Source organism: Vombatus ursinus, unplaced genomic scaffold (assembly GCF_900497805.2).
Source record: "Vombatus ursinus unplaced genomic scaffold, bare-nosed wombat genome assembly UNPS02014808.1, whole genome shotgun sequence".
Lineage (NCBI taxonomy): Eukaryota > Metazoa > Chordata > Mammalia > Diprotodontia > Vombatidae > Vombatus > Vombatus ursinus.
This window is the reverse complement of record NW_020954586.1, coordinates 3,131,512-3,157,437: the sequence shown is the minus strand read 5'-3', so window position 1 is coordinate 3,157,437 and position 25,926 is coordinate 3,131,512. Positions and strand designations below refer to the sequence as shown.

Below are 25,926 nucleotides of genomic sequence, written 5' to 3'. Positions count from 1 at the left end.
TGTGTGTGTGTGTGTGTGTGTGTGTGTGTGTGTGTGTGTGTGTGTGTGTGTGTGTGTGGTTTAGTTCAGTAATCAAAAAACTAGGATTCTTAGCTCCCTTTGCCCCTTTTCCTGTCCCTTAGGCGTTATTTTGTATTTTCCCACAGAGCCTCTATGGACTTGAGCGGTCTTCAGAAAGCAGATGTGGGCTAGGCCAGCACTTTAGCTCTTTAGACTTGATAGGATCCTTCCAGAGCCAAGCTAGTGCTGTTCCCTGATGGGGAGTGGGATTCTGGGGAAGGAAATAAAATATCTGAAAGAAATCAAGAAATAGCTGTCAACGTTTTAAAGCCAGCTACTAAATTGATTTGCCTGAGTAACTAGGACTGGAGTCCTGCTCTAATGCCTTACTGTGGTGTGGAACGGACCCTGAGTTCTCAGAGGCTGCTCCAGCTGATCACAAGGTCTGTTGGGCCCCTCCAAGTCCAGGTTCATTGTCTTTTGAGGGAAGATGGACCTCATTAAGAGGGGAGAAGTCATCTCCAAGGTGCCAACAGCAGCACCTGAAGACCCTCTCTGTAGTTATTGAAGAACGGCTACGTAGTCTTGTGTGAGTGGAGGGCAAAATCACAGATCCTTGAAATGCTGAGAAAGTGGTCATTCTCTGCTGTAAAGATAGCTTCTGTCATAGGTTTTTGTATTAAATATATTTAGTTAGGTAAATGCATAATTAATTGTATTTCTAACAGGGCAAAAAAGATGTGGCCCAAATTTTCAACAACATCCTCAGAAGACAAATTGGTACAAGAACTCCTACCGTTGAATATATCTGCACTCAACAGAATATTTTGTTCATGTTATTAAAAGGGTATGTACAATATTACAACTTTTATACTCGCAATTAAAAAGATTGTCTTCAGGAAACGCAAGGTAGCAGATGTGGTGAAAACTTATTTTAGTATAGTTTTGTCAGAGCAATTTACCCATGGGTCTTAAGTAAACACAAGCGTTGTTGAAATACAGATAAAAAATATGAATATAAAAATATAGAAAAGATCTGTAATACAAACAGAAACTTCAAGTCAAATGTTTAATTCTTGACTTTAAATCTCAACTTTAAAATTCAGAAATCTTCTATCCTGAAAAGGTACATGATGCTTTGGTCTGAGTTCTCTAAGCTTTGAAAACTTGAACTGTCTTGGTAGAGCAGTCATCATTTGTTTTAAGTTACACCCTCTGAAGTGCTTGCACTTTGTAAGGCAAATAAAAGCTATCTTCTAAGTAGAGTGTGGGCCACCTAAAGCGGAGCTCTCTTTGTCAGAATAATGAACAAAGTACCTATTTATAATGCAGCAGCTTTGATTTTTGTTATGTGTGTATATTCACTAACCCACTAAGAGCATCTCCCTGGAATTACCACTGGACAAACAGACTTTTATATTTGGATGGCCTAATAAAAAAACACAAAACCTGAAACCTTAAAAAAAAATTCTCTCCTGTCTCATCGCTGAACCTAGCTGATGGTCAAGGTTGCCATAGTCATTTACAAGCTGTGGCGCTGTGGCTGTGGTTCGCAGCTGCTTGTTCTCAGCCTCGTGGTGTTATCCACGCACACATGTTATGGGAAGGGCTGGTAACCCCGACAATCCAGCTCGTCCTGTCCCCTCACTTGGCTCCTTCCCAGTAGTGACTCAGTGAGTGGATCCTGCCCACATGTTCCCACTTGCTTCTTCCTTTGCAGACCTCAGATACTGGGCTGCCTCCTAGGCGGGTGACGCACAGCTGTGTTCAAGTCCCTTTTACCGGAGCAGAGCAGAATTGCGTGCTGAAACAGATAGCACTGGAACTGGGCTCCCCTTAGAGAACTTTCTGAAGTGCTCGTTTGCATTAACAGAGCAAACATTTCCTTTCCCAGAAACACGTTGATTAGGAAACAAAGGAACACAAGTCAGTTAGGGCCAGCTTGACACTTTGGGGCTGAGCAGCCTTGTGGGAGAAGGTCATAGGCATAATTTGATGACACGGTGTTCACTTGTGGGACTTTTGTCATTTCCTTATCGGAGCTGGCATCATTTCTGTTGCCCTGTGTTACATTAATAGTGTTTGTGTGCAATGGGAAAATTTTCTGCTGGTATTGCTTTGCATTTGGGGATGTTGGTTGTAAATACCCACTGGCTGCTTTGGGGTTAGGATAGTGTATGGTTCCCCACTAACAGCTTGTACAGCATAACTGTTTGCCTTTTACTCATCAGATTATGACTTCATCTGAGGGGAGGCAGGCGGCCCCCAGACAAAACCTGCCCAACCTGTCAAACGGGACACTTTGTCCTTTAACTCCCTTGCCTACTATAAGAAGAGCAGTGTAAGCATATATTTAATTAGCAGGCATGGAGTAAACGATCCGAAGTGGTCTCTACCTAGTTTTAATACTGTGGGAGATTTTTAAAATGTTGAAGGCCAGTTCCCTTGCCCTAAGAAGTTTGCAGTCTAGTCAGGGAGGTAAGTACCCATGGGAAACAACTAAAGAAGGAGACATGACAGCACGTGCTGAAGTAGCCTGTGAGTGCAGTAGGAATTCAGCGGGTCACGATGGTCACTTGGGCTAGAAAAAGAGCAGTCTGTGCCAGTTTTATTCATTTTGGTATCCAAGAAATGTTGTTGTTCAGTTATTTTTCAGTCGTGTTTGACATTGTGACCCCATTTGAGGTTTTCTTGGCAAAGATACTACAGTGGTTTGCCATATCCTTCTCCAGCTCATTTGATAGATGAGGAAACTGAGGCAAACAGGGTGGAGTGACTTGTCCAGGGTCACTCAGCTAGTAAGAGTCTGAGGCCAGATTTGCACTCATGAAGAGGAATCTTCCTGACTCCAGGCCTGGTACTTTATCCACTGCACCCCCTAAGGCAGGGAGAATCCCAAACTGGTGGAAAAGCACGAACAATGGAAAGACATTGTAATATGCTTACGATGGAAGTTATTAGAGCTGGGTGCTTTAGAGCAGTGAAAAAGAAAATGGGCGGAGACGGGTCTACCTAGTTGATGGAAAACCTCAAACACCAAGCTGAGGAATGCGGGCTCAACTGGTTCAGCCATGGAAAATTCATTGTAGCTTCTAAAGTGTGTTAGTGACATTAGAGCAATATTTGAGGAAGTTGAATGTAGTGGTTTTGTGCAGGAGGGATTTCAGGGAGAAGAAACTGGAAGCAGGGAGACATTAAGAGGTCATTGCAGTAATCCAGGCAACAGACATAAAAGTATGAACTAGTTAGTATTTTGGCAGTGTGACAAGAGTGCAAAAATGAAACCTCTAGACACTCAAAGAACAATCAAAAGATAGTGGCCATGGGTAAAGGGGAGGGCTGACAGAAAGAATTCTAAGATGTCTTTGACCCCTCCTGTGTGCAGAGCAGGTGTGAGGGGAGATAGAAATTTTAGATAAGCCAGGGTCTTGCTTTTGTAGGCAGTAGGAGGATATGACACATGCACAGATAATTATGATACAAAAATAATGCATGGTAAGTGCATCAGAGAGGTGCAAAACATGTTTAGGACTTCTGGGAAGATGGCTGAGTGAGAAACGGAGTGCCTATCTCCCCTCTGTCATCTCAAAATAGCGAGAACGTTACCATAATAGAATGGCAGGCTTCCTGGAAGGGATAGAAAAAACCAATCAAGAGCGACACTTCACCAAAAAATCAGCGGAGGCTGAGAGAGAGAGAGAGAGAGAGAGAGAGAGCGCAAACCGAGACTCCAAAACAATGAATAATATTTTTAAAATTATAGGAAAACCTTACATCATAAGGAAAATGGTGCAACAATAAAAAGATACCCAGAAATGATGACAACATTCAAAACTTCTAGAATTGCTTAGAATATGGCTTAATAACTCAGCGAAGCAATTGAAGGGAGAAATGAGAATGGAAATTGAGGTGGAAATAACTTTCCTCAAAATCGGAGACAAATAAGAGGAATAGATTAATTAGAATGTAAATGGTAGAGAATTTCTTTGAATTAATAGATTCTCTAAAAAAAAAACCGGATCAACAGATTTGAAACTCAAACACAAGAATGTTAGGAAAAATAACAGAATAAAATCAAAAAGACAGCAAGATTGGGGGAACACCTGAGCTTCTCTGTTATAGAGAGAGCTCTCTGTTGGGAAAACAACCAGTCCTGGAAATGAAGTGCAGTGAGAAAATCTGAGAGCTTTGGGTCTCTTAGAAAAACATGATGAAATAAAAAAGCCTGAAAATTATATTTTAGAAAATCATGCAAGAAAATTACCTGAAAGTCTTGGGAAACTATGTGAAGTTCAAGTAGGTAGAAAAGTCCAACAGAGACACAGCAAGTCCATCTCACTCAGAAATATCGACCAATTCTAAATGATCAACTTTAAACAGCAGATTTTACAAGCAGCCATGAAGAAACTCTTCACATGCCAAGAAAAATCAACCAAATTGTGTGAGAGTATTTGTTACTTATAAGAAATGAATGGATTAATTGGTCTATTTTCCCCCTAAAAGCAAAGAAAGTCAATTCTTATTCCTTAGTGACATATCCCATAAATATCACTGAAAAATGGATTTTCAGTAAGAAGAGTACAAAGCATTCCTGCAGGGGGTGGGGTAGGGGGAGAGACACCCAAGTCAGCAGAGCATTTGACATAAAAACATCTAACAGAGGACACTTAAAAGGTAATCAAACTCACATGGCAAGACTTTTGAGTTTTTTTCAAACATACCTTTTGCATTTATATTACATTAATTTCCAGATACATCCCTCTTCCTCTTCCCTATCCTTGGAACAAAAATTTAGAAAGAAGAAAAGTCATTTCAGTAAACAAGTCTGTCAGCGTGGGGAGCGTTCCACAATCCTGTCTCTACAGTGAAAGGAAGGAGAGGTACATTTTCCCCATCTCTTCTCTTAGAGCCAAGCTTGGTTGTTATAATTACATAGTGTCTGATTTCAGTTTAGATTGTTGTAGCATTTTCCTGATTCATTATACAGGAGCAGAGAGTGAAGATTCTTGAGTTAGAAGGTAACAAGATTGGTGCTAATCTTCAGAGGACGGAAATAGGAAGTAATGAGATGGTGGCAGTTTGAAATATGCATTACTGGACGGAGGACTACCAAGTGGGAAGTGGTTACAATAGTCAAAGCGCGAGGGACTGAGTGGTGATAAGAGTTTAAAATGTGACTGAAGAATTGTTGATGCCCTTAGTAGAATTATTGAAGTTGGACAGTTTGAGGAGTGAAGGAGATAGCCTCGTTGGAATAGCCATTAGGCAGTTGGAAAGGACAATCAGTTGTGGGGGAGAGGAGTTCCGTTTTAGACACATTGAATATGCACATGACGATGTGCTCTTGGCTAGAAGAAGCCCGGCTTTGGAGTGTAGATGAGGGTATCAGGGTGGAAGAGAGGTCCTGGATGCTAAGTGTCAGAGGTCTAATTTGAAATCAGGTCTTCTCAACTCCAGGCCCAGCACTCTATCCACTGCACCACACCTCACTGCCCCCAAAAATAGGTAGGAAAGAGAAAAATCTCCAAATCTCAGAGTTGGAAGGATCCTCAAAGGGTTAAATCTGCAAGCATTTATTTAGTGCCTACCATGTGCCGGGCACTGGAGAAACAAACATGAAATAGAAACTGTCCTTGCCCTCAGGGACCTTACATTCTATTGTCTGTTGGATGGACAGCTCAGTTATTCAGTTAAGGCAGTCATATCTGATTCTTCATTACCATACTGGACCATACTCATGGTTCATGGGATTTTCTTGGCAAAGATATAGGAATGGTTTGCCATTTCTTTCTCCAGTGGATTAAGGCAAACAGGGGTTACATAGAAATAAAGAAGAAGTTACTTTCCTGATCTCTGGATCGGGGAAGATAAGTAAAATTTATTGATAAATGGTCAAAGGATATGGGAGCGCAGCGGCACTGGGCCTGGAGTCAGGAAGACTCATCTTCCTGAGTTCAAATCTGGCCTCGGACATTTACTAGCTGTGTGACCCTAGTCGAGTCACTTAACCCCATTTGCCTCAGTTTCCTCATTTTAAAACAAGCTGGAGAAGGAAATGGCAAACCACTCTGGTGTCTTTGTCAAGAAAACCCCAAAAGGAGTCATAGAGAGTCAGACGTGACTAAAAAATGACTGAACAACAGAGGATACGAGTGGGTAATTCTCAAGGGAGACATCCACGCTATCTATGACCATGTGAAAAAATGGCTTAGATCACTAAGATTTAGAGAAATGCAAATTAAAACAACTCTGAGGTTCTGTCTCACACCCATCAGATTGGTGAGGATGATTAAAAAGGAAAATTACAGGTGCTGGAGGGGCTACAGGAAAATAGACAGATTAAAGTACTGTTGTGGCAGTGTTGGATTGGTTCAGCCATTCTGGAAAGCACTTTAGAACTCAGCCCCAAAAGTCCCTGAATTGTCCACAACCCTGAACTCAGTGATCCCACTCTTACACCTGCATCCTAAAGAGATCAAAGACTGTACAGAAATACTGATGGCAGCTTTTTATTGTAGCTAAAAACTTGAAACTAGGGGGATGCCCATCTGCTAGGAAATGCGTGAACAAACCATTGGTATGTTAATGCAATGGACATTGTCATGACGTGAGAAATGACGAATGGGCTGGATTCAGAGCTGCGTGGGAAGACTCGTATGAAGTGGGCTGCACGAAGGGAGCCAAAACAGAAGAACATGAACATGTTATGTCATCACGACAGTATTGTAGGGCACCAGCCAGCCGTCGTGATACTGACCTTCTGACAGAGGATCCCAGATGAAGACTGAGGCTAGTCCAAAATGAGAATTGGTTTTACTTGATGATGATTTGTTACAAAGTGTGTGTGTGTGTGTGTGTGTGTGTGTGTGTGTGTGTGTGTGTTGGAGGAGGAGAAAATAAAAATTTAATTGCAAAATAAAAGGAATGAACCGCACCAAAATCTAGTCCTAAATAACATTGCCCTGCACTGCCTACCGGACAAACAGTCAGCTAGGTGACGCTTTTGTTGGAAGACCCCCATGGCCTCCCAAAATGACCCGCCTGGAGGTGGCCCTTTTTACGTTGGGCCAGCTCTTGTTGTCAAGTAGCTTTTCCTGACATGAAGCTTAACGTCTCCTCTTTGTGACTTCACCCCTGCTCCTGCTTCTGTCCTCGTGGACCAAGGAAAACAAGTCTGAACCCTGTTCCTGGGAGAGTCCTTGGAATGCTTAGAGAGGCCACTTTCCCACTTCCCTGATCTCAAGACTCTTTGTCTTCATTGTCTTTTCTCCAGAATGCTGGAGTGGTTTGCCATTTCCTTCTCCTGCTCATTTTACAGATGAGGAAACTGAGGCAGAGAGGATGAAGTGACTTGCCTAGGGTCACCCAGAAGTGCATACCTGTGGTCAGAGCCTCATCTCACTCACTCGGGATTCTCTGTAAAGCCTCTAATCATGCCCGCCTTTGCTCAGCCATGTCCTGAGGCCTCTCGCCAAGTTGGGGCTGAATGAAGGGCCTCGACTCTTTTCTCATCCAGCTGCTTTCTAACCCTCTGCTCCCATCTGATGTTGTGAAGTTGACCTGTTTCAGCTCTGGTGGAAGACTTTACATTTATTGCTCTTAAGTTTTACTTTATGATACTCAGCAACACGTTCTAGTCAGGTCTTTCTGGATCCCAACCCTGTCCTCTGGTATACTGTTTATCTCTCCCGGCTTTGTGTCAGCTGGGAATTGAATAAATGTGGGATCTACAGGTCAGGGCCAGGGGCAGCTCCCCCAGGCACTCCACTGGAGATCATTCAGGCACTTCTGAATCCATTTAATTATACTTACATCTCTCTGTCATTTGCACACTAGACACAACTAGACTAGCAGGGCGGTGTCAAACATTTTAGTAAAACCTCAGTACATTCTCTGGGGCAGCTAGGGGACACCACGGTGCACAGAGTGCCGAGCCTGGAGTCTGGAAGACTCGTCTTCCTGAGTTCGAATCCAGCCTTAGACACTTACTAGCAGAGTGACCCTAGACAAGTTACTTCACCCTCTCTGCCTCAGGTTCCTCATCTGTAAAATGAGCAGGAGAAGGAAATAGCAAACCACTCCAGTATCTTTGCTAAGAAAACCCCCAAAAGGATCCCAAAGAGTCAAACACCAGTGGAAAAGGTACATTCTATAAGTATTCCCCCATCCATCTCTCTAGTAACCCCTTTCTGATGAAACCATATTCATTCTTTGTTCCCACTGCTTTCTTTTACAGATGTACGCTACCAGTTCTTTAATCAGGTTTTAATATTTTATCGAGAATTGCATTTCAAGTCATTGGCTTCTCTTTGGAAGACTCCATGACTTTTCTTGAATATAGAGACATGGGCCTTTCTCTAGTCTTACATTGCCCGCCCCTGGTCTTGGAGAAACGGTCAACAAGGGCTCAGCAGTCACAGCTGTCAGTTCTCATAATAACCAGGATGTCTTCATCTGAATCTGCTTATTTGGACTCTTCTAAGACAGCTAGGCACTCTCTTCCTTCCTCATCTTGGCTAGCGGCTTCCTATTAGCCTTTTTTCCTAATCTTTTCCAGTCCAAAGGTCATTCCCCTTGCCAGGGAAAACAGAAGCAAAATGAGAATGGAACAGCTGCACCTTCTCTCTGTTGTCATCTCTCGTTTTCCCTCTCTGCCATGAGTAGTAGTCCTAGCTGTATTAAAAAAGAAAAAAACAAAAAAGCAACACCTTGGCCCGGGGTATAGAGCTGTAGGCCCAGGGCAGCCTCAGACCCTTAGGAGCTGTGTGAGCTTGCTCAGTCCGCTTAACCTCAGTCTTCCTCAACTTCTTCAACTGTAAATTGGGGTGAATAATACCTACCTCACAGGGTTGTTGGGAGGACCAAACGAGATCGTATTTGCAAATCGCTTAGCACAGCAAATTACTGGCACCTACCAGGTGCTCAATATTGTTCCTTTGCCATCTTCCCCAAATTTAACTCTTCCTGAGGTTTAACATTCCACATCTGATTCTCAAAGGACTGTGCCGCACTTCTGTATTCCTCTCCAGTCACCTGCCTACACATCCACCTTCTGTCCACATCGACAGAAATTGGGGGTGGTGTTTCCTGTGTGCAGTCGGTGGGTATGGCTCCTGCACGTTGACTTTACCTTCCAGCCGCACTGGCCTTCTCCTTCCTCGAAGCACTGCGCCTTCCCTCCCCAAGGCTTTGTGCTGCCTCCTTCCTTGCCTCTGCTCCTTAGAACTCCAGGCCTTCTGCAGCGCTTGGCTCCCCTCCCCTCCTCCGTGAGACCTTTCCTAAGTCCTTGTGCTGAATTTAGAAAGCTGTCCCTTTCCTCCCAGCCCCCCAGGGTCCCCAGCCAGCTCCTCCTCGTTTGTTAGGGTCAGATCCAGAAGGACAGCTCCCCTTGTCGGTTGCTCCCCCTTCTGAAGGATGAGATGATCTTTAAAGCAAGTCCATGAAGTATTTAGTGGCCACGTTTGGCATAAAGGACTCCAGCAGATGTCTGGAGAATTGAAGTCCTTGTTGCTGCTGTATCCTGCCCCTGGGCCAGGCTTGTGATCTGCACCAGCCTCTCCCCTTGACTTCCTTCGCTTTCCTTACGGAAGTGCCCCTCCCCCATGCCCTTTTAGCCTGTTCTCTTCTGAGTTTCCTTTTTCAGGGCCATCATCCAGTCTCGTGGCTCATCCCACGAAGCTTGTGTTACCTCTGAGGTCTCACTCGCTTCCTCACATAAGGATTTCTAGTTAATCTTAGTTGTAACCCATGCCTTTGTTGTCTAGGAATGGGAGGTCATGGGCTTTATTTTCATTGGCTCTCATTGCTTGTGCGTTGATTCTCCGTATGTATCTTTGCCTCGTAAAAGACCTCCAATAGATGCTTATCGATTCCTCGGTTCCTTCTTGGAGATTGTCTCCTATAAATGCCTGTGTATCTCTGCCTTAACTCTGGTATCTAGCTTTGGTGGACACATGGATGTGTGCAAGTGCACATACACACACACGGATGAACGGACACACACATGCACACACATATATACACACTGACACATGCACACGCGCGCACACATAAAAACGCGCATACATGCAGGTTTTCCTCTTCCTCCTCCTTTTGCTATTTGAAATCCTTTTAAAGGTATTTGATAAGAGTATCATCAAATAAAGATTTCCCCCCTAGCTCTTGTTCACTCCATTCTGGTGAGGAGCCCTTTGTTCTTGTATTTTAAGCTGGCATGCACAAAAGTAGTGGTGCAGAGGATAAAGTGCCAGGCCTGGAGTCAGGAGGGCTGGAGTTCAAATTCGGCCCCAGACACCTACTAGCTGGGTGACCCTGTCTCCTAACCCTGATTGCCTCCAAAAAAAAAAAAGAAAGAAAGAAAGAGAAGGAGAACTTGGCTAGTCATATCATAGAATTAAACTGGGGAGAGTTGGATGGACAAAGTGTCACAGAGGATCTGAGATATAAAAAAAATAGACTAGTAGGACCCCGGTGAGGCTTGTGTCGTTTGAGTAGCAGATAAAGAGGTAGAATTCAGATTGTAAGAGGGAAAGTAAGAAGGGAGTTTTGAGGAAATAGAAGAATCTTTGTAGCCCATTCATGAAAAGAGTGACAGAAAAGTGAGAGCTTTGCTAATTCTTGGAGAGTCTGTGAGACGGAAGAAATTAAAGATTGGTTTGGCAGATGTTGGAGCCTGTGGAGAGGAAGGCAGTGGGCAACGATCATGTGGTGGAGGCCGCGATGGGGTCTGCATCTCCCGATTCCTGTGCCTCTGCCTCGCGTCCTCCCAGTGCTGACAAGCAGGGAAGGTTGGTGAGAGCCAGCTGATCATCAGCCTCACCGTCTTTTCCCTCAGAGCCCCTTGGGCCACATAAGAATGGGCTGTGTGGATGGAGGGTGAGGCTGAGCACCTCTTAGCAAATGTGCACAAAACATTCCAGGTTTTCTTTGTAGTTTTTCCCTTAAAATGCTCTGGTGGGAAGGGAAGCAGTAAAGGTTCCCTCCTTTCAAAGCTCACCCCTCTTGTAGGTGCTGAGATGGAGGGACTGCTGGAATGCTGGCTGGTTGACCTGTCAGGGTGTCCACAGAATGTAAATTCCCTTGACACAAGATTTTTAAGGATCAGTCGACAAGCAGGTGTAGACTGCTACGTTGCTGACATCATGCTAGTCACTGCTAGATAAAAAAGTGAAATGATTCCTGCCCTCAAGGAGCTTCTGTTCTACTGGGAGGAGGAGATGACACATTCACTGATGAGCCAATGCGTAAACATATACAGCATAAATACAAGGCAGGGTGGGCCAGCCTTTGTAGAGGGAAAGAGAGCATAGCCAGTTGGCCGGAAGCATAGACGGGCGTGAGGGGAAGTAGTGGGGAGTCAACCTGGAAAGACAGCCTGGAGCCAGACAGTCAGAGGCTTCAGATGCCAGACCGAGGAGTTTGTTATATAGACTCGGAAGATAAATTAGGTCAGTTTGGAAAGGGAAGTGAACTGAGGGGAATAGGAAGCATGATTTCTTCCCGTACTGGGTCGGAGTTGGGAGGCATGAAGGGAGTTAGGGAGAGCGCTTCAGTTATGGGATCAGCCTGTGTGAAGAGTCAGAGGTGGGATGTGGCATGTGGAGTCTGAGAAAGTAGGCTAGTTCAGTCAGTTTGGTGAGAATGTTGAGTGTGTGAGGAGGAGTAAATCTGGAAAAGGAGGTGAGAGCCAGCTCGTGTGGAGGCTTTAAATGAAAGCCAGGACGTTTCTGTTTCATCCTAGAGACAGTCGAAAACCATGGGCATTAGCACAGTCAGACCTGTTTAATTTGGCTCCTTGTGTGAGGGATGGATTGGGCAGAAGGAGACCCACCAGGGAGCTCTGGACTAGAATGTTTGCACTGACAGTATGATTTTCTCAACAACTTCAAAACAGAGTTCTTGGGTTCAGTTTTGGACCTTATCTGAAAAGTCAAGGCCCCAAATGTAAAACTAACCAAATTGCAGGCTTTCTGATGGTTTGATATGAAATGCTTCTGTACAGATCTTTTTTTGATGAGCCATGCACCACTATCACATGGCCACTAGGGAGCGCCATAGTGCACAGAATGCCCTGCCTTCAAATCTGGCCTTATTCACTATTAGCTTGTGTGATCCTGGGCAAGTCATGTAACCCTATTGGCCTCAGTTTCCTCATCTGTAAGATGAGCTGGAGAAGGAATTGGCCAACCATTCCTGTATCTTTGCCAAGAAAACCCCAAATGGGATCATGGAGAGTCGGACACAACTGAACACCCGCACATACACACCTCATCACAGTGATGTCATCTCTGTGTGTTTGTTTTTGTTTTTGTTTTTAAATTAACAGCACTAAACACTACCTGATTAAGTGTTCTAATTTATAAAGGCATGAATTACCTTAGATTAATTAACTACCTGTGTATCCTCAGATAAGTCATTTAGCCTCTCCAGGCCTCAGTGTCCTCATTTGTAATAACAAATGATAGGACTGGAGTAGATAGGTAAGAGACAACAGAGGACTGACCTCTCTGCTCCTTTGAAGTTAATAGGAGTGTTTAGTGAGGAAATTTCAGAATGGTGATGTGCCCATAATGTGTCTGTAGTGCAGCAGTGTTGGGATTTTTAAAAAAGGATTTGTACGTACGTTCTTTCGACAGGTACGAATCTCCAGAAATCGCTCTTAATTGTGGAATAATGCTGAGAGAATGCATCAGACATGAACCTCTTGCCAAAATCATTTTGTGGTCAGAGCAGTTTTATGATTTCTTCAGATATGTTGAAATGTCAACATTTGACATCGCTTCAGATGCATTTGCAACATTCAAGGTAACGTATACGTGAGGGAGCTAACCATACACACACGTGTGCAGGTCTGTACGTGGGCGCACCAACACAGAGGGATTGGACGAGGATTCACCTACTGCAGTTGCGCAGGCCCAGTGGCCTTTGTTTCCCTGTGGGGTGTCCTGTACATGACTGCCACCTTAGGAGGACTGTCTGTTGGGATGGCTGAGCCAGGGAAACAAATAGAAGGGAAGGTCTGGCTGGATATTTTCGTATAAGTTTTTGTTTCATTCTTTCATTTTATTGAATCCTTATTGTTAGATTTGAAGATAATTCACGTCATGTACCTGAGTCTCACAAGATATATAGGTGAAATTTAGAGCTTGTATTTTTTTTTTTCGTATGTAACTTAGTGTATAGTCTTTGAAGAGCTGGGAGGAAATGGGCGTATCAGATAGAAGTAGTTTTTAGATTGCATCTGTAGCTTCAAAGGATGTAAAACTTCCTACTGAAGCATCTGGTTCAGTGAAAAATGAATCTGGCTTTTTTTTTCCAATGTACATAGTATTTTATTTTTTCCCATTACATGTAAAGACAATTTGAACCTGGCTTTAACACTCTCACCCCCAAAAAGGACCTGAAGACCCACAGCTCATTTCCTTTCTCCTTTCCCACTTCCGAAACTTTTAACACTGAGGACAAACCATGACTATACGGAGGAAAGTAGATTTGAAAAAGTTTCATGGTGAAATCTCTTCAGTAGACACATCCAGAGTCACCCTGAAAGAGGGCTCTGATAGTTAAAGGGACGGAGTTTAAAGAAAGAGTTCATGTAAGTCATTGGAGGGGTCTGCAAGTTCAGGGGCCGCTTGTGGTTTCTTGGGGAATAGCAGTAGCCTGAATGCTCCATTTTCAGGTGAAAAGATTTATTCATTGGAACTACTTCCCCTTATCTTCTGGATCCCTGAGGTCACATCCCACTGGGTCCCAAGCGGCAGGCCGGGCTCTCCTGAAGGAGACTGACATACGTTTGAAGCCACAGGCCAGACGAGGGAATCCTTCGTTCCGCTTTTCTGGCTCTTGTTGGTGTTAGCTTGCCAGGTGATGTCAGTGAGGTTTCTGAAATGAATAATGAATAAAAGCGTTTCGGTGTCACACATGTAGTTGGAATTAAGTGGAAAAAATAACCCGTTTTTACCCCACTGCATTAAGACCACTAGTTGTCTCTTTCTGTACCTATCAAGCCCTGCCTGAGTGAGCCCCCGGACGGATAGCTTGGGCCTGCGCTGCCGCCCTCTGCTTGCCTTATTCAGGGCCTTCGTCCCGTGTTCCTCCTCCCCCATTCCTTTGCTCCCTCTCTGACCCCGGAAGTTCCTTCCTTTCCTGCTCCTCAGCTCCGTTGAGCTGTCAGATCCTTCCCAGAGGTTCCCTTTAAACAAAGTCTCTTAACTTGCTACAGGGACTTAATATTTACATTTTAGTCATTTGGTTTGGTAGCTAGTGCCATTAGCCAAAGCTGCTGGTGGCTTATGGTTTGTCATAAAGTGCAGATCTCACCACCTGGCTCTGGTTTTAGTCTTTCCAGTCTTTCCCGTCCTCTGCCCTTTTCCCCACCCCACACCTAACCATTCCCCCTTTCTAGGTCGTGCTCACTTTAATGTTTCAACATTATGGCAGCTTTGGGGGCTATTTCTTTCAAATTATGGGCCATTTCATGTCACTGATGCTAATGTTAAACCACTACATTTTCTCTTGAATTTTCCCTTAAATATTAATAACTGAGGCATTTTTAACGTATCAGAATTCTTCATTGATGGAAGAATGGGCTAGAACTTTAGAATCCTTAAATATTTGGGAAAATCTATGAAACTCTAATTTCTTTTCCAGGATTTACTTACAAGACACAAGTTGCTGAGTGCCGAATTTTTGGAGCAGCATTATGATAGAGTGAGTCTATATAAGATTATAAAACTGTGCATTTTAAGTCTTAATTTCATTTAGCTACTAGAAATGAAGGATTAAATATTAAAATTAGGTGCTGCATAGAATCAATAGAATTTGAATTGGAAGAAATCTTAAAAGTGCTTAAGATTTGGGACTGTTTTATTCATCTCTGTAATACCCTCCTTTCTTAGATGAAGAAACTGAGGCCCACATGGTGTGAAGCTCCCCTGACTTCTACACCAAAGAAAAAGCCATGCCGAGAAATAATTTTCATCTCCCTATTAAACCACAGATGAAATGGATTTACCTGGTGCTCTCCCCCTTTTTGAAGGAGGAAGATAATTAGGGGAAGTCCCCTTCTGTTTATTTGTGAATCAGCATATCTTTGTGCAAGGGATGATTTGTGAGCTCACTGAGCTCACTGGGGCCCCTTGGCTGGACTGTTGTAATGTGGTATTGTCTCCTCATTCGTCTTCTCTAATTCACGCTTTACGTGGCTGCAGAGTGATTTTTGTAAGGCACGAGTCTGGCCATGTTGTTCCCCTTCTCAAAAACCTTGAGTGGTGATTACCTATTGCTTCTAAATTGCACAGTACAGGCATCTCGTCTGACTTTGTAGTCTAGTTAGCCACATTTCCTGTTTCTTCCCTCCACGTACTCTTCATTGAGCCGCTTCCCATTCCTGGAATATACTCCATGTCAAGCAGAGCCCTCGGGCATCACCTTCTCTGAGGCCTCCCTCAATCCTGAACTAGCAAGTGCTTTCTTTCCCTGTGTTGAATTCAGTGGAGTACTTGTTGTGTTGTAAGCCTCCTGGGGGACGTCAGGCCTGTGAGGACTGGGTCCCGTGGCACCCAGCACCATTACCTCGTACACGGAAGGCCCTCCACACAGTGCTAAAAACCCTTGGTTTTCTTTGAAGAGAAGCTATCCAAAGGGCGTCACTTTCCATTATTTATAAAAAGCAGGGTGTTTGAGGCAGTGCGCCTAAACTCTGCCTCTGACACTACCTTTTTTACTTTAGGCAAGTCACTCACACTCCCGAGGTCTCAGTTTCCTCATCTGTTAAATGAGTGGGTTGCACTAGTGTTGTCTGGGGGTCCCTTCCAGCTATGCTTGCTCTTTGATTCTGTCCCAATCCTAAAGATCAGAATTTGTTGCTTTGGTGTGATGATAAATGCCTCCACCAGAGGGAGGGCTTTCCCAATTTTTGATTCTGCTTCTGGATTCTACTTAAAGATTGCCCCGTATTGAAGGTTTGCATCTTAAACTGAAAATCAATAAAATAACCGTTCAGTGTAAGATCTAAAACTCCTAACTGAAGTCAGAGATTGCTGATCCAGACTTAGAATCAGAATCAGTTCATTCAGTGTTTGGGTAGGGCTGTGTGCTGGGTGTTTGATTATCAGGTTTGGATAAGGATGGTAGACAAATGGGAAATACGAGGGGAAGTGTGTGCCGTGAGTAAAGGTGGACAAGGAGGAGAGAGAAAATCTTGTGTGATAAACATTGAGGCAAGCGACTCTTTAGGGTTTCGGGGGTAACACTGGGAAATAAAGTTGATGGGGGAGCATGGGATTAGGTTGATAAATGAGTGAAACAAGCATTTTTTTATTAAGAGCTCACTGTGTGCCAGATACTGAGCTAAGGACTGGGGATGCAAAGGAAGGCAAAAAACCAAAACAAAACCAAACCCACAATAGCTCGTAGCCTAACGGGGAGAGACAGTGTATATATCACTGAGTACTTAGGAGATCCATAAAGAGTAAAAGGCACATCACCTTGGAGGGGAAGGCTGTGGTGGGGGAGGGAACCGGAAAGGATACAGGAAGCAGCCAGGGATATGAAGGAGGCAGAAATGAGGACTGGGAGGAAGCCTGTGCAAGGTTGTGGAGGCTGGAAATGGAGGGTTGTGTATGAGGGACAGCAGGTAGACCAAGGTAACTGGATTTGGAGTGAGGTGTGAGAAGACAGTACAGGTAGAAAGGATCCAGGCTTCAAAGAGCTGTAGATGCCAAACAGAGGACTTTGCATTGATCGTGGAGGTGATAGGGAGCTGTGCGGTTTCTGAGTAGGGCGTGACATGATCCAACCCACACATAAGGAGAATCATTTTCAAAAGTGTAATAGGGAGAGATTTGAGGCGGGGGGGGGTCAGTTAGAAGGATATGGTCATAGTCCTGGTGATGAGAGCAAGAAGGGTCTGTACAGGAGAGAAGTTGTACAGATAGAAAAGACAAGATTTGGCAGTTGATTGATTTGGAGGGTGAGGGTGAGGGTGAGGGTGAGTGAGAAATTGAGGACAACCCTGAGGTTATGGACCTGGGAGACTAGAAGAATGATGGTGCCTTCAACAGAAATCAATAGGTAAGTTTGAGGGGCAGCTAAGTGGCACAGTGGATAGCACACCGGCCCCGGAGTCAGGAGGACCTGAGTTCAAATCTGGCCTCAGACACTTGACACTTACTAGCTGTGTGACCCCGGGCAAGTCACTTAACCCCAATTGCCTAGCAAAAAAGAAAAAGAAAAGAAAGAAATAGGTAAGTTTGGAAGAGGAGTTTATGGGGAGGGCTAATGTGCCGTGTTTGAGATGCCTCGGGGACATCGAGATCAAATGTCCAGTAGGCAGTTGGTGGTGGGGGACTGAGATAGATCTAGGAGTCATTGACCTAGAAATGATCATTGAACCCATGGAGCTGATGAGCTCACCGTGTGAGAAGGGCCCCCCCCCCAAGCAGAGTCCCAGGGTGGGGGTGTTTAGCCAGATAGGAGGAGTCTAGGACTAGGTCTTGGCGAGGTTTGATTGCTGGGAGGACAAAGGAGAAAACGACTTGAGAGCAGAGGACAGGGCAGGATTGAAGACACTCATCAGAGGGTCAGAATTGGTGGCCAAGGCAAGGTGATGGCCTGGGGAAGTCCTGAGGTCCTGGCAAGGTCAGAAGTCGTAAGGCAGAAGGAGAGATGGGTGACCAAAGGCAGTGACCAGAGGAAGGAATCCCATTGTTCATGAACATAGAAGGGCGTTTGTGAGTGCTGTGACCGTGCCTATATGCAGCTGAGCTGGAGGTGAGAAGTCATGGGGATTGAGCAGATTGAGGAATTGGCGAATTGGGGTGCTCGAACGTCGCTATGTATGTTACAAATCCTCCAGAGAACAGGCACTGGGGTAGATAGGTTGGTAGAGAAAGCTTTTATGAGGAGCTTTCCGTGTGCCTGGCACAGGGCTAAACTTAGAGAGAAGCTCTGATCCAGGCACATACCTGGAAGGAAAGAGAACATCGTGGTACCAGGGCCTGGATTGGGGGATGATTTGGTTAGTGTGAGCTCCAAAAGAGGAAAGTGATGCTGAGTGATGGTGGTAGAGGGAGAGTCTGGAAGGGGCAGCAGTGAGCACAGTGGTCATCCAGTGAGACAAGGCATTGCTGATGGCGGAAAGGGCATTGTCAGGGAGAAGCCATTTCTGAGGGAGTGAGAATGGCAAAGGTTGAGATGAGGGCAGGCGTCCAGTGGAGGGAGATCTGGGGTAGGCATTTGGGGGCTTAGGGTGAGGTCGGGGGAGGAGGGATCAGAGAAGGGGGTTGTTCATGGGCATCTGGGAGTTGAGCATTGGTGGCATGATTAGAGTAAAAGATGATGATGGTATGCTAACCATTGAGGAATGAGCCCAGAGTGGATGGGAAGAGATCAGACCCCATGACCAGTGCAGGGTGTCCTGTGAGGCCCTGGAGCCCCATCTCACAGCAGGCCGGGGGGGGGGTCAGTATCCTGCCTGCTGCCGTACAGGGGCCTGGAGGGTGGGTTAGGAGGCACAAGGTGGCCAGACAGTAGGTTTGGAATTTATGTTACAAGTAACAGTGAGTCATCATAGAGGTTTAAACAGGGGCAGTAATATAATGAAATCTCTATTTCTGGAAGCTATACATTGAATAGAGTAAAGGAGAGTGAACTGAGGGCTGAAGCTGGCCAGGGAGTGGAGAGGAGTCAGGGTGAGTGGGGGAGACCTTTGGAAGGGATTGATGAAAAGGCTGGTGTCAGGCTTGGATTTCAGGGCAGCCACGGGGGAGGGGGCTGTGTGTCTCCAGGGAGGGGAGCCCCCGGAGGGCTCGGATGCCTGGGCGGGGAGAGGCCAGGAAGGCTGAGGCCTGGGCCTGGAGAAGGGCCACGCGTGGCCACTCCTCATGTTTATGGGGCACTAGGCTTAGTTCACGTCTGATGTTTGGGGGGACCCCATCGGTGTTTGTTTTCTTCTCTTCTCAGTTCTTCAGTGAATATGAAAAGTTACTCCATTCAGAAAATTATGTGACAAAGCGACAGTCGCTCAAGGTATGGTCGTCGGCTTTATCTTATTTCTCTGTTGAGATCTGGGGAGTGGGTAGAAGGGGATGGTTGAGGACACAGGCCTTTTCACTGTGCTGATGAAGAGCGCCAGGCCTTATGAACCTGGGACAGAGGCATTCATGGTGCTGCAGGGGCGCCGGCTGTGCTGGCTGGCCGCCTGTGGTCTGCAGGATGCCCTCCCCAGGGCACAAGCCTGTGCCTGTGAGGAGTGGGGACTGGTCGTAGCTCATTGTGGAAAACGAGGTTTGGTGGAGGAAGCTCGGGGAGAAGCTTCCGGAGGGGAGTGTGATTAGACGTTGGGGTTCTTCTTCCGAACTCCTAGAATGTTTTCCAATGAAAATGTCGAAATCATTTGAATTTAATTGTGGCCGGCTCCTATTTCTTTAGCAATTGCCTTGTGTTGACCTTAATAATCTAGAACACATTGGAGGATGAGGAAAACTTAGGAAATAGAAAAGTTCCAAGCAGCCAAAGCAGAAATCACAGAGTCTCTTACGTAGACAGGGCTCCTCAGACCCTTGTCCCGAACTTTAAAAACAAATACAACTCTGGCAAGCGTGGTTATCTGGTTTTTCCCAACCAAAGCAACCAAAACAGCAAAGTAGAATTGGTGTGGAGCCATGAGCCTCATTAATCAAATCTGCTTACGGGCATTTATGAAGCACCTACTATGTGCTAGGGCACCGAGCCGGGCACTGAAAATACAAAGGACAGAGAATAAAACTCAAGTTTTATCTGACAAGATTAAGTTTTTGGGTAAACTATAAAGTCCTGCATTAGGTTTTTTAAAAAAAAAATCAAGCATGTGTGCAAGATGGAAGAGGGGAGGATCTGCTTAGCATTTCATTTGAGAGAAAAGTAGGGGATCCCTACAGAATGTGAGCTCGTTGGGACCTATGTGTGTAGGGCAGCTGCCCCCCAAAGGCGGTGCTGGGGGGCGTTAATAGGAGTGTAAAGTGATCTAAAGCACTTCCAAGGACTCAGGATGAAAATGACTCCACCTCCAGAGAAACACCTGTGGCAGTCTAACTACAGATGGAAGCAGACTATTTTTCACTTTCTGTGTTTTTTTTTACCCCTCTGGCTCTGTGTCTTCTTTCACAACATGACTAATGTGGAATTTGTTTTAAAAGGCAATGTGGGACACAGAGCCCCATTCTAGTTCCTGCCTCTGCATGGCTCGGAGGGGGCCCCTAAGAGCAGGCTCAGGCCTGTCCCCTGAGGGCCATCCAGCCTTTACATTGGTCCCAGGTCACATTTGTCAGCATCAGCAGCTCTGGAAGGCGGTCTGCGAAGCGGCGGATGGGTTGTCGTCGGCATTGGTGCTGGGCCATTGAAGAAGCATCCAGAACAGGGGCCCTTCTGTTCCCCCTGGGGGGGGGCAGGGCAGGGGAAGACTAGCTGGGGAGCCGACTGTAACCTTGTTCAGACACTTGAAGGACAGTGTGTGCTAGAGGAAGTGGGTCTGCCCTTAGCGCCACAGTCGAGAGCTGGAATCAGGGAGGACAAGGTGGAGGGAAGCGGAGGGCAGGAAAGGTTTTCTCTCCATTCGAGATGTCCAGTAGTAGGAGCTGCCTTTTGGGCTATTCAAGCAGAAACCACGCAGCCATCAGGGTTACGGAAGAGAGGATGTCCTCTGGAGAGGAGGGGGCTGACCCAGACGCCGGTGGGGTCCCCTCCTACTCCCAGGATCTGGTTGTTCACCAGGCATTGAGAAAAGGGGAAATGCAGAAGGCTGCAGAGTGTGAGATCGGCTTTGGAAAGGGATGAAAATCCCCGCACATGTGGGCTAGAAAGTGCATTAAGTGGAGCCGAGCCCAGAGTTTTCAGACACATCCAGTGAAGTGAAGTGTCCTTGGAGCTGATTTTCCGTGGCTGGCTGTTCCTGATCTCACAGCACTTGTTGTAATCTCTCCTCAGCTTCTCGGGGAGCTCCTGCTGGACAGACACAACTTCACGATTATGACAAAGTACATCAGCAAACCTGAAAACCTCAAGCTGATGATGAACCTTCTGCGAGACAAGAGCCGCAACATACAGTTTGAGGCCTTCCACGTCTTTAAGGTATCGTCGTGGGGCTTCTGCCAACAGGGCTTATCATTTGGTTGTGATGAAAAGGGTCACAGTTTATGCCTGTGACCTGTCCAGTGGGGCGGCAGGGAGCCAGCCAGCTCTTGAGGGCCGTTCCGAGGACCTGTCAAATGAGTCAGGTGGTCCAGTGGGCTCCCCTCCTGCTCTGAGCCAGTCCTGGCACTGTGCTCAGGGCTCTCTGCCCCGAGCATTCTCAGTGACCTCATTTTAACGGAAGGGGATTGGCCCCAGGCCCTGCAGCTGCTGGCAGTCAGAGCTGGGCCTTAGGCCCCACCTCACAGCAGCCCCTTCTCCCATATACAGTGTGTGAGACCAAGATATGGTGTGGACCCAATTAAAATTCTGATACTAGACAACCAGTGGAAGGACGGAGACTGTGATCGTTTGCACTTAGAAGAAAGTTTCCCTTTTTCTCCTCTGTAGTAATAATTTGACAAACCTCCCTGCTGTCAGGAGTCACTCTGTCACCACAGAATGAGTGGTGCCCATCTTTAATGCTGCTGGTTTTAAGAATCCATGTTCATGCCTCTGGGCCGAGAATCTTCATCCATTATGAAAATAGAGTAAGAGTCCGTACTTAAATCAGTCACCTGAATTCTCTAAAACCTTGAGCAGATCCCACTTACCTCCTGAGCAATAGCCAGCACCTTAGCCTGAGCCTTCACTGGCCCTCCACACCTTCTCCCCACTGCCCACATGCCTCTTTTCAGTGCTAGCCTGCCCTCCCTGCCTGCATCTGAATTCTGTGACTTCTCCTCTGTCCTTCATAGAGAAGATATCCTGTGGGCTTCAGTGGAAGAGACGGAATTGGGGGGAGGGGATGCAATCAGGGATTGTCTCTCTAGGATTCAGTGGTGTTTTAAGAACAACCATTTCCATATGACCAAATTCCAGGTGCTAAATAAAGCTAGTGCTTGCAAATCTTTTTTAAACTAGTCATTAAAGCAGGGCCTTTTCCTGTCAGTGCATTTGTAAGCCTAGTTCCAATTTTTGTAACTATCTGAAAGTTCAAAAAAAAAAATTCATCAAGAGCTGAAACAGATCTTTTTCCCCCTGGTCCATAGCTCAACACACTATACCGATCTGGGCTGACATTTGGAGTTAATCTGACTTGGATTTCAGGGTAGGCATGTGTATGTGTGTGCCCTTTTTGGATGAGTTTTGTTTATCTCCAAATAAAGCTTTCTGGATGTGTTTTCTGTTGGCTTGAGTTTATTTTTATCCATTAGCAGGTTGAAATTTGGTGAAATAAAGAAAGAAAAAGTCATTGGAATGAAGAGTTCTTCACACTGCTTTTAAAGAGTGGTTAGGTTTCCCCTTTTTGTACTTGTGTTTGTCACATGGTGGACGGCTGTCACCAGACATTCTCTGAACAGGAATCCCTGTTGTAAATGAGCACGTTTCAGAAGTCGGCGTTTGAGCGAGACTGGGCCTGTTGCAGTCCAGCAAGCTAACATCTCTGCTTCTTCTCTCCTGCAGGTGTTTGTAGCCAATCCCAACAAAACACAGCCAATCCTAGACATCCTTCTCAAGAACCAAACGAAACTGATTGAGTTTCTCAGCAAGTTTCAGAATGACAGGACCGAGGATGAACAATTTAATGATGAGAAGACCTATTTAGTTAAACAGATCAGGGATTTGAAGAGACCAGCACAGCAAGAAGCTTAATCTCCAATAAATAAACATCTAAAATATTAAACCCCAAGTCAGCATTTGCTGTTAGATATTCAGCATCAGGCACTCGTATCGATTCATGAGGAACATTACTGCTAATCTGCTGTTCAGTGAACGGTTTTTCATTTTCCTTTTTTTCCTTTTTTTTTTTTTTTAGTCCAAGTTGAAAAACATAGCTGCTGCTTTCTTGCACATTAGAGCACCGTGTGGACCTTTTCTTGATCTTTATGTCATTTCAGAATTCAAAGACACTGCTTGTTTGAGGGGTCCTAAGAATGCGAGGTTTCTAAAAGCCGACATAGAGGTTATAGTTCGGTGAAGTGACAGGTTGCATGCTTGCCAATCTGATTCAGTCCAATACATTTGCACTTATTTGTTTGAGATCCGAGCACAACATGACCTGTGCACACTTGGCCCCATTAGTATCCGATTGTATGCCTTGATTTAAAAAAAAAAAAAAACAAAAAACAAAAGAAAACAAAAATGTTCAGTGCTTTATCTGTAATCAAAGGGGAAATGTATCAAAGAGGTGCACTGTGGGGGATAGTTGTCATGCTAATAAGCCGATAGATATATTGCAACTTAGCAGTTTTTCCAAAGTGTGAATGAAGCCTGAGAAAGTTCATAAGGAAAAATGTATATATGCTTTTCAGTGCTTTCTAGGAAAAAAAAAAAATTTTTTTGACATTTGATTTGATTTTCTTGAGACTTGTCAACTTGGAGATGTTCAAGGGTTTTAGTTCATTTTACTTTTTTGAAGGTATTTTAAGACAGTAGAACTAGCAGTGACATTTCATTTCAACAGTGCTTACAGATTTCTTTTGTATATAACTACTAGACTACTCATTTCTTTAAAATGATTTAATTTGTACAGCAGAAGAATGTTATTGTATTAGTCTGTAACTATTACCTAATATTGAGTTTTTGCAAAAATGAATGCTCCTATGTAATTGAATCTCTCCAATCCCATGGAAATGCTGATTTCACACTTTCCTGAGTACTTTCTGCAGCATTAAAGGGAAGAATAGCCAAATTCTTTGTACTCCCTTCTCTAACTGGGTGCCATCCATTAGAATAGGCTCACTGGAAACTGGAGCCCGTAAATTGTATTCTAATATTGGCCAGATCTATAAATAAATGGTAAAGATGATGCTCAATTCCTGCTGGTTCTTTGGGTGAGGAGTGGGGGACCTCCCTAGAGCATCCCCTTTTCTTTCCTATGTCTCGGTGGTCCAGTACAATAGTTGTGGGACTGAAGACTGGAAGCCTTGGCTTCTTGCAGACCATGACAAGTTCTTAGTCATAGACATCCTGCAGGAAAGGTTCCCCACCCCCTCCCGCCCCACTCCCCACCCTCATTTCCTGTCCCTAGATATTGCAAATTATCAGTATTTACAAAGAACTGATGTTGCATCACTTTTGTTACTGTGACCACAACAAAACAACTCCCAGGGGAATGTAGCTGAGCAGAGTGGTCAGGAACGGTGTGTGTTTCCTCGCCAGGATCACAACTCGACAGCTTTTGGATCAGAATCTGAACGTTGAAATGCCGCCTGGTCGCAGCTGATTCAGGACTTATCGAGTTAGCCATCCTTCGCTAGCCTCTCTTCCTAATGACATTCTTTCTCTGCTGGTAGAATGGGACTCTCAGTTGGTGTTTTTGTTCATTTTTAGAGCCTTCGTGAAAGGAAGCCAGATAAGAGCATGACCCTTGAGAAAAGGGAGTCCATTTGGTTCTCTCTAATGGAAGTGATGCTCAATATTATAATTGGTCTTTTTCAAGCGATCTTAAACTACTCTGTACAAAATAATTCACGTTTCCTATTGGAAATAGGGGAAGTGACTTAACTTCTGGAACAGGAAATTTTCATTCTTTTTTAGAAAGGCTCGAGTGGCCACAAGAATTGTAAGTATTACCGTTTGTGTTGCCTGGCACTGTATGATACGTGGTTTTAGTGCAGATGCCCTGATCACAGTTGAGTGGAACGGAGTTTATTTGCCAAGATATTTCTCAGAACATCAAAGCTTCCACTTTGGCTGTGTGTACTAGCACTAAAGCTTTCTGTCCATAGAACAGAAAAGGGGGAGGGGGGGAGTGTGTGAAATGGAGCCTGGACTTGGGATTATCCCATTGGGTTCTGCAGGCAGTTGCTGTGGTATTTTTTTCTTTATTTGGGTTTGTTTTTGTTTTGTTTTGTTTTGTTTTTTAACAACAGAATGTGAAAACATTGAGCGTTAAGAAAAAGTTGTGTTTTAGAGTTCTGATCATTTGACATGTTTGTAGTATGGAAGACTTGTACTGAAAGTGGTTTCTTCTCAAGTGTTAGGAAGGCTCGCATAGACTAAAGCAGTTATTTCATGGGACTTTTACCCTTAAAAAAAAAAAAGTAGAGATGTATACAATTGTAACTACTGCATATAAAAGCATTTCATTTTGCCCAAGGAAAATGCATTTATATTGGAAAATCTGGCTGGCCCTGTAATTTAAATTGAAATAAAATTTTGAAGAAACAAAATTGTCTGCCTTTGTTCTATGTTTTGAGATACTGGTATTCATGGATGTGACTGATTTCCATTAAGTGATGTACAAATGCCACCTTCTGTAACCAAAACAGCCAATATGCACTTCTGAGGTGAGACGATACGCTTCAAAGGAGAGACTCACAGACTCGTGGCTCTCACCACAAAATGCTGATTTTCACTGCTTGCTGCTTTCCTACCCATTGTCGTCTGTTTCTCGCTCTTCTGTGTCTGATGCAGGCATTTTTGTGCTTATTGATAGTGTCCTTTTGTCCTTTGGAAGACGATAATGCGTCATGGTTCACTTTTCAAAGTACGATGTCAGTAAGCAGGTTTTTCCCCTGAATAACAGTGCAGAAGCTTTCACCTGAGACGGCTTGTGGGACCTAGCAGGGAAGGTGCCAGTGCCTTAAGCCTTGGCTCTGTTACTGTCTGTGTGACATGATGGGCTCTGTCCCGGTTATCTCCAAAGTCCCTTTTAATCTTGAGTCTCCTGGGAACAAAGGCCTTGTTAGAGATGCTTGCTTGCTATAGAGAAACGAGTTTTGAAGTCAGTGTGAGAATATGCCAAAAAGAACTCCAGACAGGCCCATGAGC

General features: G+C 44.9%; 1 protein-coding gene across 1 annotated transcript in view; it reads left to right on the top strand.

Annotated features, from left to right (window-relative positions):
• Positions 1-25,230, top strand: part of CAB39 (calcium binding protein 39) — a 49,347-nt gene extending 24,117 nt beyond the window's left edge. The window contains exons 3-8 of the mRNA XM_027875247.1: positions 729-847; positions 12,636-12,804; positions 14,650-14,709; positions 18,964-19,029; positions 20,965-21,108; positions 22,615-25,230. Coding sequence (XP_027731048.1) covers positions 729-847; positions 12,636-12,804; positions 14,650-14,709; positions 18,964-19,029; positions 20,965-21,108; positions 22,615-22,803 — 747 coding nt within the window. The 3' untranslated portion in view covers positions 22,804-25,230. The remainder of the gene's footprint in view (positions 1-728; positions 848-12,635; positions 12,805-14,649; positions 14,710-18,963; positions 19,030-20,964; positions 21,109-22,614) is intronic.
• The last annotated feature ends 696 nt before the right edge of the window (positions 25,231-25,926 follow it).